Source organism: Manihot esculenta, chromosome 5 (assembly GCF_001659605.2).
Source record: "Manihot esculenta cultivar AM560-2 chromosome 5, M.esculenta_v8, whole genome shotgun sequence".
Classification (NCBI taxonomy): domain Eukaryota; kingdom Viridiplantae; phylum Streptophyta; class Magnoliopsida; order Malpighiales; family Euphorbiaceae; genus Manihot; species Manihot esculenta.
In genome coordinates, this window is record NC_035165.2 from 31,460,878 (window position 1) to 31,477,702 (window position 16,825).

The 16,825-nt window shown below is 30.8% G+C and overlaps 2 protein-coding genes across 3 annotated transcripts; both read right to left on the reverse strand.

The window, feature by feature from the left end:
- Positions 1–204: 204 nt before the first annotated feature.
- LOC110614301 (importin subunit beta-1) lies at positions 205–5,316 on the reverse strand. Of its 2 annotated transcripts, none has more exons than XM_021755803.2 (3): positions 5,164–5,316; positions 1,559–3,982; positions 205–1,463 (listed from the first exon to the last, which is right to left on the reverse strand). In XM_021755803.2, the coding sequence occupies exons 2-3, from the start codon at positions 3,973–3,975 to the stop codon at positions 1,265–1,267; spliced, it is 2,616 nt and encodes an 871-aa protein (XP_021611495.1). In that variant the 5' UTR covers positions 3,976–3,982; positions 5,164–5,316; the 3' UTR covers positions 205–1,264. The 2 variants fall into 2 exon arrangements, with proteins under 2 accessions (XP_021611495.1, XP_043812631.1); XM_043956696.1 differs by having other exon boundaries at positions 1,559–4,089; positions 5,164–5,314.
- A 5,602-nt stretch (positions 5,317–10,918) lies between these two features.
- On the reverse strand, positions 10,919–12,436 carry LOC110615447 (45 kDa calcium-binding protein). The gene is made up of 6 exons (XM_021757287.1): positions 11,926–12,436; positions 11,713–11,815; positions 11,551–11,616; positions 11,330–11,485; positions 11,143–11,239; positions 10,919–11,041 (listed from the first exon to the last, which is right to left on the reverse strand). The coding sequence occupies exons 1-6, from the start codon at positions 12,434–12,436 to the stop codon at positions 10,919–10,921; spliced, it is 1,056 nt and encodes a 351-aa protein (XP_021612979.1).
- Between the last annotated feature and the right edge of the window lie 4,389 nt (positions 12,437–16,825).

Consider the following 16,825-nt stretch of genomic DNA (forward strand, 5'->3'; position numbering starts at 1 on the left):
TCCTAACATTGAAGTAAAACTAGAAATTGAGATTCAGTTTTAATGTATTTAAAATATATAGAAATGGTCCTAAACAAATGACCATGTCATTTCCAAACTGAAGTGCCCACAATTTCTTCGACCAAGAAAAAAAACACAAAACGACCCCTATATATCTCAGTCTTAGCCAATTAGATTAGAAGCCTCGAACTCACACATCAAATATTAAATGGAATTGGGCTTCGTTGCCGATTTCTTATTTCTCAGCCAGAGAGAAAGGTCAAAAACACACAAAAAAAATCAATAAGCAAAACCAAATCGAAGAAGCATCAACATAACCTTGCGTCTCCATCTCTCCGCACTAGCATACACTTAAAAAACAGCTGAGAGGGAGAAACGAAATGCCAAAAAGGCCCACATGACAATTCGATACAGTCGTACTTGCCTCCACTTCCACCTGACGTTCATTTCTCCGTCCAATTCTTACAAATGTCAAAACAGATCACGGCATTCCAATATCAACAAGCAGAGATTTAACCAAAAATATTACACATTGTGGAAAAAGGAGGAAACCCATAACTGGAGACTATATGATTGAATGAACGCAATGTATATTACTGACTTCAGACCTATAAAAACAATAAAAAGAAAAAATAAAAATAGAAGATGCAATGCAGGATGCAATACCCTCAATAATACGAGGAAGAAGCCCCCCCCCAAGTATAGTGCAGCAGTTAAAATACAACCCGAGTACCCGACCATGACAGACATGATGATGAAATTATAAGATATGAATGATAATGAAGACCGAAAAAAGGAGGGGAGCACGGAATATGAATGAAAGGTGCCACATTTCGTCTTCAAGTGTCACTAAACTTCATCCGATCATTGCAGTAATCCACTTCAACTACCTTAGAGATTACCACCAGAATGCCATCAGATGTTTCAACCATGACAAAGATCAATAAATAACAAATGACCAGATGCTTCCTGACTTGTACATTTAGCAAATCAATGTTATCTCTACCCCTTGCTCAAACCAATTCAGAGCTCTAACTGAGATTCCCTGGGGCTTTCAACATATTCCTTTACCCACATCCACTCATTACCCAATTCCAAAGCATATGGTGCTGATGCAAGAGTTAGTGACAACCAGAAGACTGATAACTTTGTTATCCAAAAATGGCAGATGACCTGACACAAATGCAACCTGGACCCTGACTCAATACACCCAAATGCATGCAGGGAATTGTAAAATGAAATAGCATGCCAAATCGCAAAAACTTCATACAGAAATGGCACGACTTATGGCCAACTTGGCCCATTCAGCAGATTCCTTAATCATATGGTCTTCAGAAGACAAACATTCATTTAAAAAGTCTTTGCTAGAAAGAGACTGTTGTATCAAAGAACCAGCATTACTTCCCAGTGTATCTGCTAAATCTCCAAGAACCCCGATGGCAGTTTTCATTACTACTTCATCCCTGCAGCAAATGATTATAGCAAGTCAAAAACCATAATGTATAAAAATACTTGATGAATGTAGAATAAATGATAAAAACATGTCAGTAGAACATACATATCCTTCTCCATGTATATACTGTCCAAGAACTGAAGGATGTGTGGTGCATAAGGAATCAAAAGCTGAGTTTTAGGAGAATTCTTAAATCCTTGAAGAATCCCTGAATATGCCTCCAAAATTCCATTTCTCAATGAATTTGCATACTCGGTCATTTCATCATCAGCACCAGCTGTATGGGCAGATAGATCTGCAGCACTTTGAAGCATGGGCATGGCATACATCAAGTACTTCTCAAAATTCTCGCCTATAGCCAGTGCAATGTCACCAAAGCATGAGAATATGGGAGGCTTCACAGACCGATGCAACTGGTTGCTTGATAAATCTTTAAGAAGCTGTGTCATAATCCCATCACAATATGGCAAAATTTTATCCTCCAATGCCCTGCAAACATCACCCACAACACCAACTGTGACAGCACAAACTTGGTACTCCTCAAAATTTTGGAGGCCCATTTCTAAATACTTATAGAACTCTGGCATGTATTTTGCAAAATCCAATCCTGTTGCATAGGCAAGGGATCCAATGGCAAGCATAGCCTCCTCATGCATGGTAGCACTTCTACAAGCAAAAACCCTCAGGAAGAGTCCCATTATCTGATCCGCATACTGCATGAACACATACTTGGTTGGCTCTGATGACCCTAGCTTCTGAATTATAACCTGTAAACATCCACAAAGAAGTCCTTGTAATTCATTTTGCTTCTCTCTCTCGTCAGATGAAAGCTTCTGGCCCTCTAGAGTATTGTGAAGCTCCATCATAATTACAGGGACTAATTGCAAAACCATGGGTGCTGTTTCATCAGTTGAGCACCTCACCACTTCATTTAGTGTTTCATAAGCAGCAGTCCTCAGACGAGATTCTCCAGCATCCTCTCTATGAGTGACAGTGAGAAGTGACTGAACAATTTCCTGGAAGTATGGAGTCAGGGGAGATGATGGGCCCACCTCTTCATAACCCTGGGCAAGAAAATAAAGGGCGCCACATGCCTTCTCTGCTACATTTGGAGCATCTTTCATGCTCTGAAGAAGTACAGTGATGATCTGTTGGCAATTTGCCTGTGTTATTACTGGTGCATCCAATGTTGAGCCATGAAGAAATTCAAAGATGCGTCCAAGTGTCCAAGCAGTAGTGTCCTTGACATGGTTATTTGGATCCTTTGTCAAAGCACTGAGCATGAAATTCAAGGCAACATTAACAATAGGGATTAACTTGTCAGGGGAAGGACCTTCCAATATTGAGCCAAAGGCATAAGTTGCTGCTTCTCTCTGCCTCCAATCTGGTTTTGTAATATTTTCTTCAATAAATGGCATGACTAGAGGGACAATATCATCTCCCACAGTTCTTGCAACCAAACCAAGACATGTGCCTCCAGCCATTGCAATGTTCCAAGCGCCTTCATCCTGATCCTGGTCCTCCTCTTGCTTCAGGAGTGTTTCCAACAGCATTGGAACAAGAGCAGGGAGTGCCTGCTTAATAAAATAAAAGCAAGGAATATCAGAGTCTCCAGTGAAATCACCCCCATAGTCTTCCAATATGTCAATCTCCTCATCACAAATTGAACTCCAAAACTCAATTGCTTGAAGAGCCACAGGCTCCTCGTCTTCCCTCACAGCCTTCGCTGTGATGCTAAAGATGTCCTGAATATAAGGAGCTAATTTCTCATAGTAAGTTGATGAAATGGAGACCAAACACTCGAAAGCAGCCTGCCGTATCTTCAGTTCTGGACATAGAGTTGCCTCACATACAACTCTCATGATATAATCACGTTCCATGTCATTGGTAAAATTTGCTTGTGCAAAGCCTAGTGCATTGTACAATGCTCGAGTTGCCGCAAGCCTAACATCACTGTTTCCTTCAGATGCATTCATACCCTGAACAACTGCTGTAAGTATTTTATTCACTTGATCTTGATCTACAACATCAGGAGAGACTTCCTCACACAAATATCCAAGAGTCTCTAAAGTGGCTTGCTTGACATGAGCAGGTAGCTGGTGGATATTTGACAAAAGTGATCCTATCAGCTCAGGCCATTGTTTCTGAGGTAACTCAATACCTGCAATCTTGGCAATGACTTGAGAGGAAGTTGACCTAGCATCAGCTACAGGAGAAGAAAGAGTCTTTAACAAACAAGCTTTGATTTGGCTTTTCACATTGGCATCCAGCGACAACCATCTTTGAACAAGCTCGAGTTTTCTATGTTGTTCCTTGGCATCCAAGGCATTTTTAAGTATTAAACCACCTAATTTGCGGCTATCTATAGGTTTCTCATCATTTGCTAGCTCACTAGAAAGTGATAGCAAAAAGCTGGAGAGATTTTGCTCCTGGAACTGTTTTAAGCTTTCTTCTGCATGCTTACGCACATTTCCATCAATTGATTGTGCATTCAAAAGCACCTGGGTCACTTCCATTGCCATAATGTACCTGCAGATATTGTTAAATGGTTAGATAAATACACAGCAGCAATCAACAAACCTTTTCAGCCGGGGATCCACAGATGCAACACAGGAAAAAAAAGCCCTGCTTCAAAACTGGTGTAACAAAACCCACCAATGAGAATAAGAAGCAGAAAATCTATTAATGCTTTTCAGATAATATTTAAATTGTTTACTTTCACGGACAATCCAAACAACATAAAAACAAAAAGACAAATTACATATTCAGAATTTTATTTCCATTATTTTTATCTCCAAATCCAACCAATACAATCCATGTTTCAGCTTTCTTAAAAAGCTTGCTTGTCCAACTTAATAAAGAAAACAAGAAAAAAGAAAAGGAAAGAACAGATACAAGTGGAGAAAAAAAAAAGAACACAATCACCAAGAAGGGGAAAAAATTCTTTGAAAAAGAATATTCAAGAGAAGCACGCCCTCAAAATCCTACTGCAGACTCAGAAGTTAAAAGCAATTCAGTTGAAGCTATATACATTGACGCCAAATCTTGTTTTGGGTGAAATAATTTGCAGGAACGGAGAATTCAATTTTGATTAAGCCTCTTCATTCAGATTCTAAAGTCTATTGCAGATAGTTTAGTCACTCTTAAGCTGCTTCTATTTCCCAGAATGATTTTCTAGTTAGAACACTCACACACAAGAAAACAACTCAAACTGGGTTACTAACCAAACAAACAAAAGAAAATAATAAAACAAAACACTGTCAAATTAACTTTCAAAGCAATACAATCGCCATTAAGTTCACGCAATCTTGAATAATTACACTAAAATGAGTTGACAAAACTCAACTACATTCCCGTTTCCAACTAAAAACCAAAAGCGATCCATCAATTTCATTGGAACAGATTGGAGCAAAAAGGATCGCAAATCCATGATTACAAAATTGAACAAAAAACAGATCCAAATCCGATTCAGTTAAAAGTAGAAGCACAAAATAATAACTCATTCATAATTGAAGAATCCCAAAAGAAATCCATTAAGCTAACAAAAAGAAAAAGAAAAAAAAAAAAAAGAAAACAGAAATCAGGCAATAACAAGATAAATCCGATTAATAAGAATCTGGAAGAATAGATTTACTCGAGATCAAGTCACTAAAATCAACTTAATTAGATGAAATTATCGAAGCAATCTGTTGAAGGAATATAAAATTTACCTAGATAAAAGGAATTTCCGGAGGAGGGAAACGGCGATTTGAAACCCTAAAAAAGCAGAGGAACGACGCGGAGGACACCGAGAGTGTGAGAGAGAGAAAGTAGAAGAAGAAAAAAACGCGCATGCGAAGCTGGACTTGAAATATCTATTTTTTTCTTAAAATATTCTTTTTGGGGTAATTATTAACTACCGCAAGCTTCACAAATTAATCCGTGGAGACCACCTTCTGCTCTTCTATAATTGGCTGGTACTTGATTATTTTAAAGGTCAAAAGTATTAATGATTTGGATTGCAGATCAGATAGTTATTTACTATATCGCTGCACATTAACAAATCACAAGTTGTGAGTCACAACTTACGAGATTGGAAAGTTTAGTTGGAAGGGTGGGTCCCTTATTATGAGATCATAGTGTATGGAAAGGTAGATAATCGAATGGTGGACATTAAATTTGACGAAGGCTAAACCAATCCTGGATGACTTTCGCTCTGTACGGTTCTGCTGCGGTGCTGTGAGTTAGGTACAGTTGGTTAAGACTCGATGACGTGTGATTCTGAGTAAAATCAGCAGCAATGGCGTCAAATATGTAAATATTCATTCTTTTTATATTCGTACGATGGCCATCTTTGATTATCTTTCAATTCGGTTTCTATTGGTGTAATAGTACTGCTTTCTCTCTTTTTCTATTTTGACAATAACTACATTCGATTTTTGGATAGTATGTAGACAAAGTTTAATAATATTCTTATTTTTCATCCATTATCTGTCAAATAAAAAAAATTTAATAAAATAAAATAAAATAAAATATTTAAAGTAATGACGAACGTTAAATCAACCAATTAAAATTTATTTATTTTTATTTAAAAAAATTATAGTTTGAACAAATGAATATTGATTTTATAGAGATTTTAAATAAAACAAATAATTTTAAAAAAAAAGGAAGAAGAGAATTATTATTGAAAAAATTAATTTTATCTTGAAAAAATTAAAAAATTTTTAAAAAATAATGCAATTAAAATTCAATCGAAAGTAATTAAATCGAGAAGTTTGTTGTTAATTATTGATTAGAAAAATAATTTATTTTACTATTTATTATTTGATTATAGTGTTCATCGAATTTCATTAGTCATTTTTTATAATAATTAAATTAATTAATTAATTTCACATTTAAATTAATTCTTAATTAATTTATCACTCCAATACGCATGTAAATTTAATCAGTTAATTACTTTAAAATACTTAATTAATAACATGCTAATTATTAAAATAAATCTATCAATTTTTAATATAAATAAATATGTTAATTGTTACTTGTTACTTGTTATTAATTCAATTAAATAATTATGAATTTAATTAGATTAATTAATAATATATTATCTTATTAAGAGATTTAAGAGACATCTTTAATTTTTAATAGGACATTTTTTGAAAATAAAAATTAATAAAAAATACAAATAAGATTAAGAAAAGTTAAGATCATAAGCTCACAATTTAAATAAATTTGAATTTTAATTAACCTCCAACTGAAAAGAATATTTAACTTCTAATAACTATAATAAAATTACAAAAATTAAAAGAAAATAAAAGAAAAAGAAAGTGGCAGAATTTAAAAAAGGAAAAAAGAGAAAAAAATATGAGGTCTAGATTAATTCTTGGATAGTCTCTATATAGCCTTTTTTTCTGATAAAAAGAATAAATATTTCATAATTTAAAATAAATTTTACTATTTTTATGTTTTGTTTTAATCTCAAACTGATTTGATATTTGTACAGTTAAAAAAATTGGGACTATAGCCGGCAAATTCGAATTCTGAAATCTATCCATTGCTTTGGACAAAATTATAACCATCAGACAAAAAACCTTCCAATTTTAGTATTTTTTTTATTTTTTATTTTTTATTTAAAAATTTATTCAAAATTAAATTTTAAGTAAAAATTAATTATTTATATTAAAATCATATTAAAATTATGAAAATTAATAAGAGAAAGTGGTGAATTTGCGGATTCATCAAATAATAATATAATATATTATTTTGATATTAATATTATCAAATTTGATAAATGCCTCAAAATATATAAATCTAATCATTATTTATATTACAAAGTGGGCAAACGATTGAAAATATGAAATCAAATCAATTAATATTAAATATTAAAATATCTTTATTTCACTTGAATATGAATAATATTCCTGAAATATTCAATTTATTTTCAATTTTTAAAAGTTCTCTCAGTATTAATCTCTCCATAAATTCATTCAAACATCACAAAGGTATTTAAAAACATTAATTTATTGAACAATAGTTTAAATAAAAGAAAATTAATTAAAATAAATTAAATAAAATCCACAATTCAAAATACATCAAGTTTCTTGGTAATCATATCCTTTTATATTTCGTTTGATCATCCATCAGGTTTATACCTTGTTTGGTCGTCCACTTCGCCAAATCGGGTTTAAATCTATCCGGTCGTCAAATCATCTCGCCATGTTTACACCTTAGTCTCATTTTATTATTTTACTTTTGATTTAACAAAAAAGAGTAAATTATGACATGTTAGTGAGTTAGATCATTCAAAGTTTGAACTTTGTAGTTCTAGGCAATACTAATATTTGATTGGACTGATACAGTGTAAAAGCGTTTAAGAAATAAATTCTAGATAAATTTAGAGAAAAATCTGTATTATCAATAAAAAATAAAAGTGTTTAAAAAATAAATTCTAGATAAATTTAGAGAAAAGTATGTATTATCAATAAAAAAATAAGTTGTCTAACAAAAATATGACATTTGCCTTAAATAGGCGTATATAAAAATTCAAAAAATATTGACAAAAAATTTATGAAGTCATTTTGAAGTCCTAAACAGCATTTTTAGATTTCATGACGGGCTATTATATAGCTAAAGGTAAATAAAAAGCGTAGATTTCCGAACAAGTTTTATGAATTGGAGTCTTAATAATGATTCTGATATTCATAGTAAAAGTTATGACCAAAATACTTTTTGCCACTTAGTGATCATGTTTGGACCGATATTATGGCCAAAATATTTTTTGCCACTTGGGGATAATGTTCGGACCCATATTATGGCCCATCCCATACGCATCACATACCAATCACTTTTTTCTTACATCAAGAAGATTTTTTTTTTTTTTTTTTGCATATTCACTTATTACAATTACAAATAGCAAAATATCGGTTGGGATTCCTCTTTGTGGCTTTTATTGTGGTGCTTCGTAGACTGTAATTTTGCTATGGAATTATTGTGTCCTGGATCTTGCTTTATTTTTGAATTTATATGAATATAATAAAATCAATACATTATAAATTTCAATTTCAAATAAAGTATTTTACAATTATATCCTCTGTTTTGCTACTATTATTGAGTTATTATTTTTTTAAATAATCTTATATTTAAACTTGAGTTGCATTCCAAATTTTCAATATTAATTGATCTTTGCATTACTATTGGAATATAAATAGTGTATTAAGTAATATATGCTTATATTTTTATTATTTGTGTATTCTCATTTATTATTATCACATTTCGATCTTTCCAGGTGCTTTCCCACATGTTTTCGATGAAAATGGATCGTATGAAGATATAAGGATCTTTATTGATTATTTATAAACTATCTTTTTATATGTATTTTGAGATTCTATTTATTTTAAATTTTACTAAAAAAATACTTTTAATTATATTTTTAATTTATGATTGTATTAGATTATTTATGTTCAATTTTAAGTTCAAAGAATTTTTTATTTATTGTAATTGTATCCATTGGATTTATGATTGATTGGTATACTATGCATTTAATAGGTTAGTTCTGTAATATTTATAATTTTTTTGAATTAGTGATATGGAAATTACAAATAGAAATGCAAATTGAAAGTTTATTTATAGATTTATAACTAAATTTGCAAACAAATATTCTACTACATTTACAAATAGACTAAGTCATGTGTGGTTCAGCAAATAACATCCATAAATAAATTAGTACAAACGGACTGATCCTTTGAATCACAAACGAAATTAAAAATGGATTAACTATTTATATTTTAAATGAATTTACAAACAGATTAGCCGTCTGAATCACAAACATATTTAGAAATAAATTAGTCATTAGTATCGTTAATAAATTCATAAATGGTTAAGTCATTTACATTGTAAATAGATTTTAGAGATTGATTAGCTATTTCTATCATTATTAGATTTATAAACAAATAAGCCATTTGTATCTTAAACGGCCATACAAACATACTATTTTTTTTAATATTACAAATAGATTTATAAACGAATTCTTCATTTCTATGTGAAATTTCGTTTTTAAATAAAAGAAAATATGCCAATAAATAATACAAACAGATATCAAATCCATTTGTGATACAAATGGACATTCTTTCTATGATCATCCCTTTGTAATATAAATGATTTATTGTTCGTTTGAAAAAAATTTATAAAAGAAGTTTGAAAAAGATAAAAGTTTGTGATTTGTTATAAATTAAATTATAAATAAAATTTTATAATTTAATTTATTCATTTGTAAATTTAATTTTTTTTTAGTGATAACGCAGTTGGCTGCAAGATACAAAAGGCTGATTCCTAACATTTTTTATCCAATTGAATGTAAAAATTTAAAACTTTACAATTAATCACAATTATAATAAAAAGTTTTGATTTTATACTCCAAATTTTTAATTTTTTTAAAATTGTAGCCAAACCCTTATAGTAATTTTATTAAATTTCAATTGGTGTATATATCATGACGGTTATTATTTATTCACCTTTTTTAAATATTAGTTAAATTGCTTAATTTTAATTATTCATATAATCTAAAAACAACTAATTTTTATTATACTAATCCCTAATTTAAAAATCTGAAATCCCTATATATTTAAGAATTCATTCAAAATGGAGATGTTTTAGATTTTAAATTAAGAATTAAAATAATAAGAATTAAATGATTTTAGTATATAAGGGTAGTTAGAGTTAAGGAATTATTTACACAAATTTAACTACCATTTAAAAATAGTAAATAATTAACATACGATATGAAACATATGCTAATTTAAAAATAGTCAAAATTATTTTAAGGGTCGACTACAATTGTAAAAAATTTAAAAGGTCGGTAGAAAATTAAAATTTCTAGTTATAATCATGATTAAATATAAAGTTTTTATAATTTTATTATGTCTAAGATAAATTATTTTAGTGATCGGATATAATAGCAACAAATTTAAAATTTTGTGTTAGGATATAAATTTTACATATTTAGCATATATTGTTGCATAGTTTTTTGGATTGGGTTATGCTAATTCATGAATCTTTTGTGCATTTTAGTTATTTTGATAGATTTTATTTATTTTGAGAAAGAAAAATTCAAATTAAAATTATTTTTAAACTTAATTCGCATGAATTATAAGATCAAACTAAACTTAATAATCTTTTTATTTTTTATTTTTATATTATTCTTGCATACTTAAAATTGTTATTCGGTCGGTTTATTCAAGAAATTTAGCATAAAAACTTTGAATTCTAAACTCACTTTCAAGAAATTTAGCATAAAAATTTAGGATCTAATGTAATCACTAAATTGAATCTTTGTGAACTAAGAGAACTCTTTTTTTTTTTAATGGAAAAAATACAAAAATGCTTAATTATTTCATAGTTCTCTCCTGACCTATTTGCTTCTTCAAAAGTATATAAATTTTGCTTTTAGTTGCATGTCTAAATCTCTTTTCAAAGAAATTGTTGGCATTTGATCTAAAGTTCTTCATCAACATCTTTATATCTTTCAATGCTATTGCCATACACAATGTTATAGAATAAATCTTCATGATTGATCATCTCTTCAAGTGTTAAATAACCATCTTCATTATCATCTGCCTGAATCACAAAATTTAAAAAAAAAAAAAAGAGAATATTAATAAATTTTTACTTCATTTGTTGTTGAATCAAAAAGAAAAAAAAAAGAAGAAGTAATATACCTGTTGGATCATATGACTTGCATAAAATTTGGCATAGAATAATTCTCCAGGCTTAATATAGTTAAGAACAGGAATTAATTCCTTCACATCTAAGAACCTGATAAATAGCAATTAAATGATATTATTATTATAAATATGGATTTTATAATAAAAATTTTAAGAAGAAAAAAGAAATTATGAGACATACTGATCTTTATTTGTGTCAAGTTCTTCAAATTTTCTTTCTGCACTTACAAGAGCAACTCTTCTACTTTCAATCTCTGCATAAACTTTGAAAATCCCATAAACATGTAAAGAGAACTCTGCAAGATTGAGTTTCCCATCACGATCATCATCCATCATCCTGCATATTCAATTGATTATGAAAGATTTTGTAGGATGCATGAAAGCAGTAGCATGTTAACGTACCGTAGTCTTTCTCTAATTAACCATTTTTGGATTTCTTCATTGTTGCTATCTTCAGGATATAAGAAGCTGCACAAACGTTAGATCTTTTAATGATAAGATGTTGAAGAATTTGTGAATAATCATAAGTTTTCCATAAAAAGAAAATAAAATTTAACTATTTACTTATTGAACTCAGCAAAGTTGAGGATGTTATTTTTGTCAATATCTGCATTTCGAAATTGCTCCATCCACCACCCAGCTCCACCATTGAACATGGCATTTTGTTCTGTTTAACATAAACTATTATTTTTCTAACATAAATTTTGGTTAAAAAAATTTATTATTGGTCATCTTTTCTTTTCAAGAAAAAAAAAAAAAAAAAAAAGAAGAATTTACCTATTTCTTCCTTGGAAAATTGAGGCAAAAATTCACTAAAACTAATTTCACCATCTTTATTCTTATCATGTAAATCTAATGCTTGTTGGGTCCTGTAAGTCAAAGTATCCATTGTTTGTTCTCTATTCCATATTTGAAACTCCTCAAAACTAGCCTTGCCATCCTTAGGAGCATTATCTATTAATGAAAACAGAAAAATCAACCTCCGGGTGATGTTTAGCTTTCCATCATTACTAAAATATTCATTTGGAACCTCTGCATCAGAAACATCGACTGAAATCCTTTCCAAGTTAATACTATTGTTCTCTTCCACCAACCCTGTTTCTTCAGAAACTCTTTGCAGTTTTCTAACTATTGGGTCGAGATTTGAAATTGGAAGTTTGTATCCAAGGCGACGACTCAAGGCATGGACGCCATGCTGATTATGACTGCTGTACGTGTTGGTAGGAGAAAGGACGATTAGTGCAACAAAGGCGATGGCTACAAGGGCGTAAACCACCACCTTTGCCATTTTCTTAACTACAAGGAATACAAGAAATAGAATTACTTTAAATATTTTGGATGATTTTCATTATTTTCCTTTTTTTTTTTTTTTACTTTTTTATCCCATAATCTCATGAAGGGTGTAACAATTATTAATAGTTAGAAATAAAAATAAAAAATAGTAATGACTTAATTAAATAGTGGTTCACATTACATACTAAAAATTATCTTGTAATGAAATAGTGGTTCACACTGTCTTTACGGAGCAATGACAATGCAAAATTGATTAGGAGCTATGTTGGCTTTTTCCTTGAAGTAGATTTCACGGTTCTTAATGTTTCTTCATATAAGAGCATCTATTCCATTACATTAACCTATCAAACCATGCTTCCAATGTCAGAAACATGATGGTGAACCTGAATTTGAAAAGTTCCCAGATTTTTGTTACCTCTATGGCATTATAGGACATTACTGTAAGGATTGCCAAAAAAAAAAAAAAGACCCTTCTATTGACCAAGATTTTTCCCTTGCTCTGTTTCTCTTTGGCTAAAAGCCAACCCCATAAAACTAGGGACGCTAGACCCTATTCCTCCCTCAAAATCTCTCCGTCTTAGTTTCCAAACAATGATTTGATTATCACGCTCACCCCTACATCAACACCATGACCAGAAGCCATCATCGAGTTTTCAATCTCCACCCTAAAGCCATCTAGACCCCAATAGAAAAACCATTTTTGAAAACATCACCAATCCACCCTTACCATACGCCATCCCTCATGAGAATCAAAGTACCCATCCCAAATCTTCTCTTTCTCACTGGGTTGTGATCTACCATAATTGGAATAAATAATCTAGCGGAACACTGCTACAAAAACAGGTTTAAGACGACAGGCTGTAAATCGTAGTCTTATATATTTTTAAAAACCATTTCATTTTAACATAACAGTTTAATTATTTTTTGACAGCGCGAATAAAATTATGCTTTTATTATATATAAAATAAACTTTCTTTTAAATTATATTGTTATATACAGTAAACAAGTGAATTTTATTTATAATAGTTTTAAAATAGCTCTTCTACCTTCTCCATATGTTGATTTGCAATAACCTTGACTTACTGTGATGATTTATACACAATTGTGTAATGATCCATTTGACTGCATTTGCTACATTTTACATCTGGCCTCTACCAACACTTGTATTATGAATAATTGGTCTTTTTACAATTTGTACACGGTAGATAATATTTATTTTTATTATTTTTATTTTTCTTTCCACCATTATACTTTATTTGTACATGCAAAGTTCCTTCAACAATTCTTTCTTGCCTCATGAGTTTTCTCTCTGTTCTTGAGCTTGTAAAACATTAATTAATTCTACCAAAGGAATACTCGACAAATCTTTACTAGAGAAGATATAGTAGATTCATATCTCTTAGGAATTGTGAAAAGTACTTTTTCAATAATTCTTTGATAATGAAAATTCTTACTTAGTAGCCTCACTTTGTTAGCAAGGCTAAACAACATGTCGGTGTATTGTTTTATTAGTTCAGACTCTTTCATTTTCACTTTCATTTTCATTTTAAATTCTCTGATCAGGTTTAATGCATGCATATTCTTCACTCAGTTCATCATCTTGGTATTCTCCTTTGAGATAGTCCCATATGGTTTTTGCTGAAGTCATGTTCATGATTCTTGTGAATATGTTGGGAGAAACATCAGCATACAAGCAAGCCATAGCTTTGGCCTATTTTGTTTTTTTCTCCTTTTGAATTTTTATTTGATTTATTGTTGGATTTGTAGGAAGATCAGGAACTTCATATTCTTCTTCAATTGCACCCCAAAGATCGTATGTATTGAGATGAATTTTCATTCTCACAGCCCATGTTTGATAGTTGATTCCATCAAATACTAGGGCTACTGGCATTGATTGATTCAATTTTATTTCCATTTCTGGAATTGGTTGTGAATATGAAAAATGGTTGTGAATTTGAATTGGTTAACCTCAAAAGTCTTTCAAGAATTTAGCTCTGATACTTATTGTTGGTTTTTTGAGAGGAGAGGAGAATAAGAGTGTGAATGAGACTGAAAATGATCTACTAATTTTATTAATCTGCTAGTATTTATACATTAAAATGTATTAAAAGTTCAAATGATGACGTAAATAATTTTAAATTTTAAACTTAAAAATCTTAACAAAATAATTTAAAACTAACTTATTGGATTTAGCCAAACAACTATAATCTTAGATTTACAGACTAAGTCAATTATTCTAAATAGCTTCTGTTTTAGGGTAGAGATGCAAAGAAGAAGCAAGGCCAAATGCATACATAACAAAAGTCAAACTCTCCCAACTTGATAAAAAGGATCCCAAGATGAACCTAAAAGAGAATCGCTAAGTGTATTGCTTCCAACAATATTTTCTTGCGCCATAAAGTTCTCCACCACCTCAAGAATAGACGTATTGGGAAAAATTTTGAAATGGGCCTGAAAAAAAAAATATTAACAAAGTGTATGACAGCATGGAATGTGACTATCTTTGTCATATACTTACATGCTCAAGTTTCTCAAATCTTTGGATTAGGTGGATTATGGAATATGTTACCACAGTGTCTTACTCTCAACAAATTAATAGACATAAAAGGGGGTTCATCAAACTAACCGGAGGCCTTCTTCAAGGAGACCCCTCATCCCTTTTTCTTTATCTAATATGCATGGAGATTCTCTCTCATCAAATTAAATCTTTAGGTATTCAAGGTATATCAATCTCTAAAAGGCGCGTTAAGATATGGACCTCTTTATACCAAACAATTTTATCATGTTTACTAAGGAATCTATTGGAGAGGTAAGTAAAGTAAAACAGATTATGAATTAACAAAACAAGAATATTTTATAGTAAATTTGTGTGTCCTTTGGCTTCTATTCTCTCTCTCTATATATTAATGGTACAATATAATATCTCTTAATTACAGCAAATCAATCTCCCTAAATTAGATAGCAAATCAGTTTCCTGACTACAACAAATCCTATTAAATGAAAATCATATATTTACAATGATTATAAACTTGACAGCCGGTCTTGACACCCCCCTCAAATTGATGCTGGCGATTTAAGCAGCATTAACTTGTTTATAAAAAAATTGATGTCTAGCAGTTGGGAGAGGCTTGGTGAGAATATCTACAATCTATTGATTTGTAGAAATGTGTGGAAGAGTAATTGATCAAGCATAATTTAGCCACATTTTTATTATCTTTATTACTGTTTAATTACACATTTTTCTAGTTTAATTCATGTTTTTATGATATTTTTATAGAAAATGAGAAAACTGAAAAACTTGGAGAAAAATTATAGAAAAAGCTGAAAAATTAATTGGGTCGAAGTGATTTGGCCAAATCACTCGCAGGAAGCTGAAGCAGGAAACTGGGACTGACTTGCAGAAATGATCTGGGCAAGCGATTTGGGCAAATCAACTGCCCAAATCAAACTGACGCAGACAAGGATAGCAGCACGGGAAAAAGGAAAAATTAGAATTTCAAAAGTGTTGGTGTCCTATTCTATTTCAAACACCACAAGACCAATCATATGATATCTCCAAGAGTCACTCCCAAGAAAGACTTTCTCCAAGAAGAAGATTTATTCATGATTAAATATAAAAGCAAAGAAGGAATAAAAGACTACAAAAGACTAAGTCAAATTAGGATTCCAAATCCTAATTGGACTAGGACTCTTCACCTATAAAAGGAGACAGTCACAAACCACCAGGGGCGTCGAAAATTCTGCAGAACTTCAGCAGCAATGTAGCGGTCTCCTTTCTTCCTTTCTTCTTTCTCTTTTTGTGTATTTTTGTCCACCATGAGTGGCTAAACACCTTCTTTTCTAGTTGAAGTTGGGAAATTTCAGTTTTGCGATGAATTGGGAGATTTAAAACTCCATTGTTAAGCTTCTGTTTTTCAATATTTATGCGACTTGTTCTTCATGCTATTATTGCTTTGCTATTAGAATCAATTAAGGCATGTTGCTTTTAATTGCATAAGTGATAAATTGTTAGTTTAAATAATTTAGGTCCGTAATTGCTTAGATTGTTTGAACACAAGCACACTTGGTTGCATAATCTAAACTTGACCACGCGGTTGGCAAGGTGAGAATTAGGTTTCTCTAAATCTTAATGCAGTTAACAGTTGAAAAGTAAAAAATCCCAAGGACGTTCCTTGGCAACTTGTTAACTAGTGTTTGATTAGCGAACGTTTCCTAGTCAAACTAAAACTAAGGAGGAATTTGGTTGTGAAAAGCGTCTTTCATAACCTAAACTAATTTATTGAAATAAATATGAGTATCAAAGAATCAATTATCAATTATCAATTCTAAACAACTGAAATAGATCCATACTTCAACTAGAGCTTTTCTCCCATTGATTTACTCA

Excerpts from the sequence above, each read along its gene's own strand:
- LOC110614301 (XM_021755803.2), bottom strand. The coding sequence starts at position 3,975 with ATGGCAATGGAAGTGACCCAGGTGCTTTTGAATGCACAATCAATTGAT. Across the intron at positions 1,464-1,558 it reads ATATACATGGAGAAGGATAT|GGATGAAGTAGTAATGAAAA; the intron begins GTATGTTCTACT and ends CATTTGCTGCAG.
- LOC110615447 (XM_021757287.1), bottom strand. The coding sequence starts at position 12,436 with ATGGCAAAGGTGGTGGTTTACGCCCTTGTAGCCATCGCCTTTGTTGCA. Across the intron at positions 11,486-11,550 it reads TTAATTAGAGAAAGACTACG|GATGATGGATGATGATCGTG; the intron begins GTACGTTAACAT and ends TTGAATATGCAG. Across the intron at positions 11,042-11,142 it reads CAAGTCATATGATCCAACAG|GCAGATGATAATGAAGATGG; the intron begins GTATATTACTTC and ends TTTGTGATTCAG.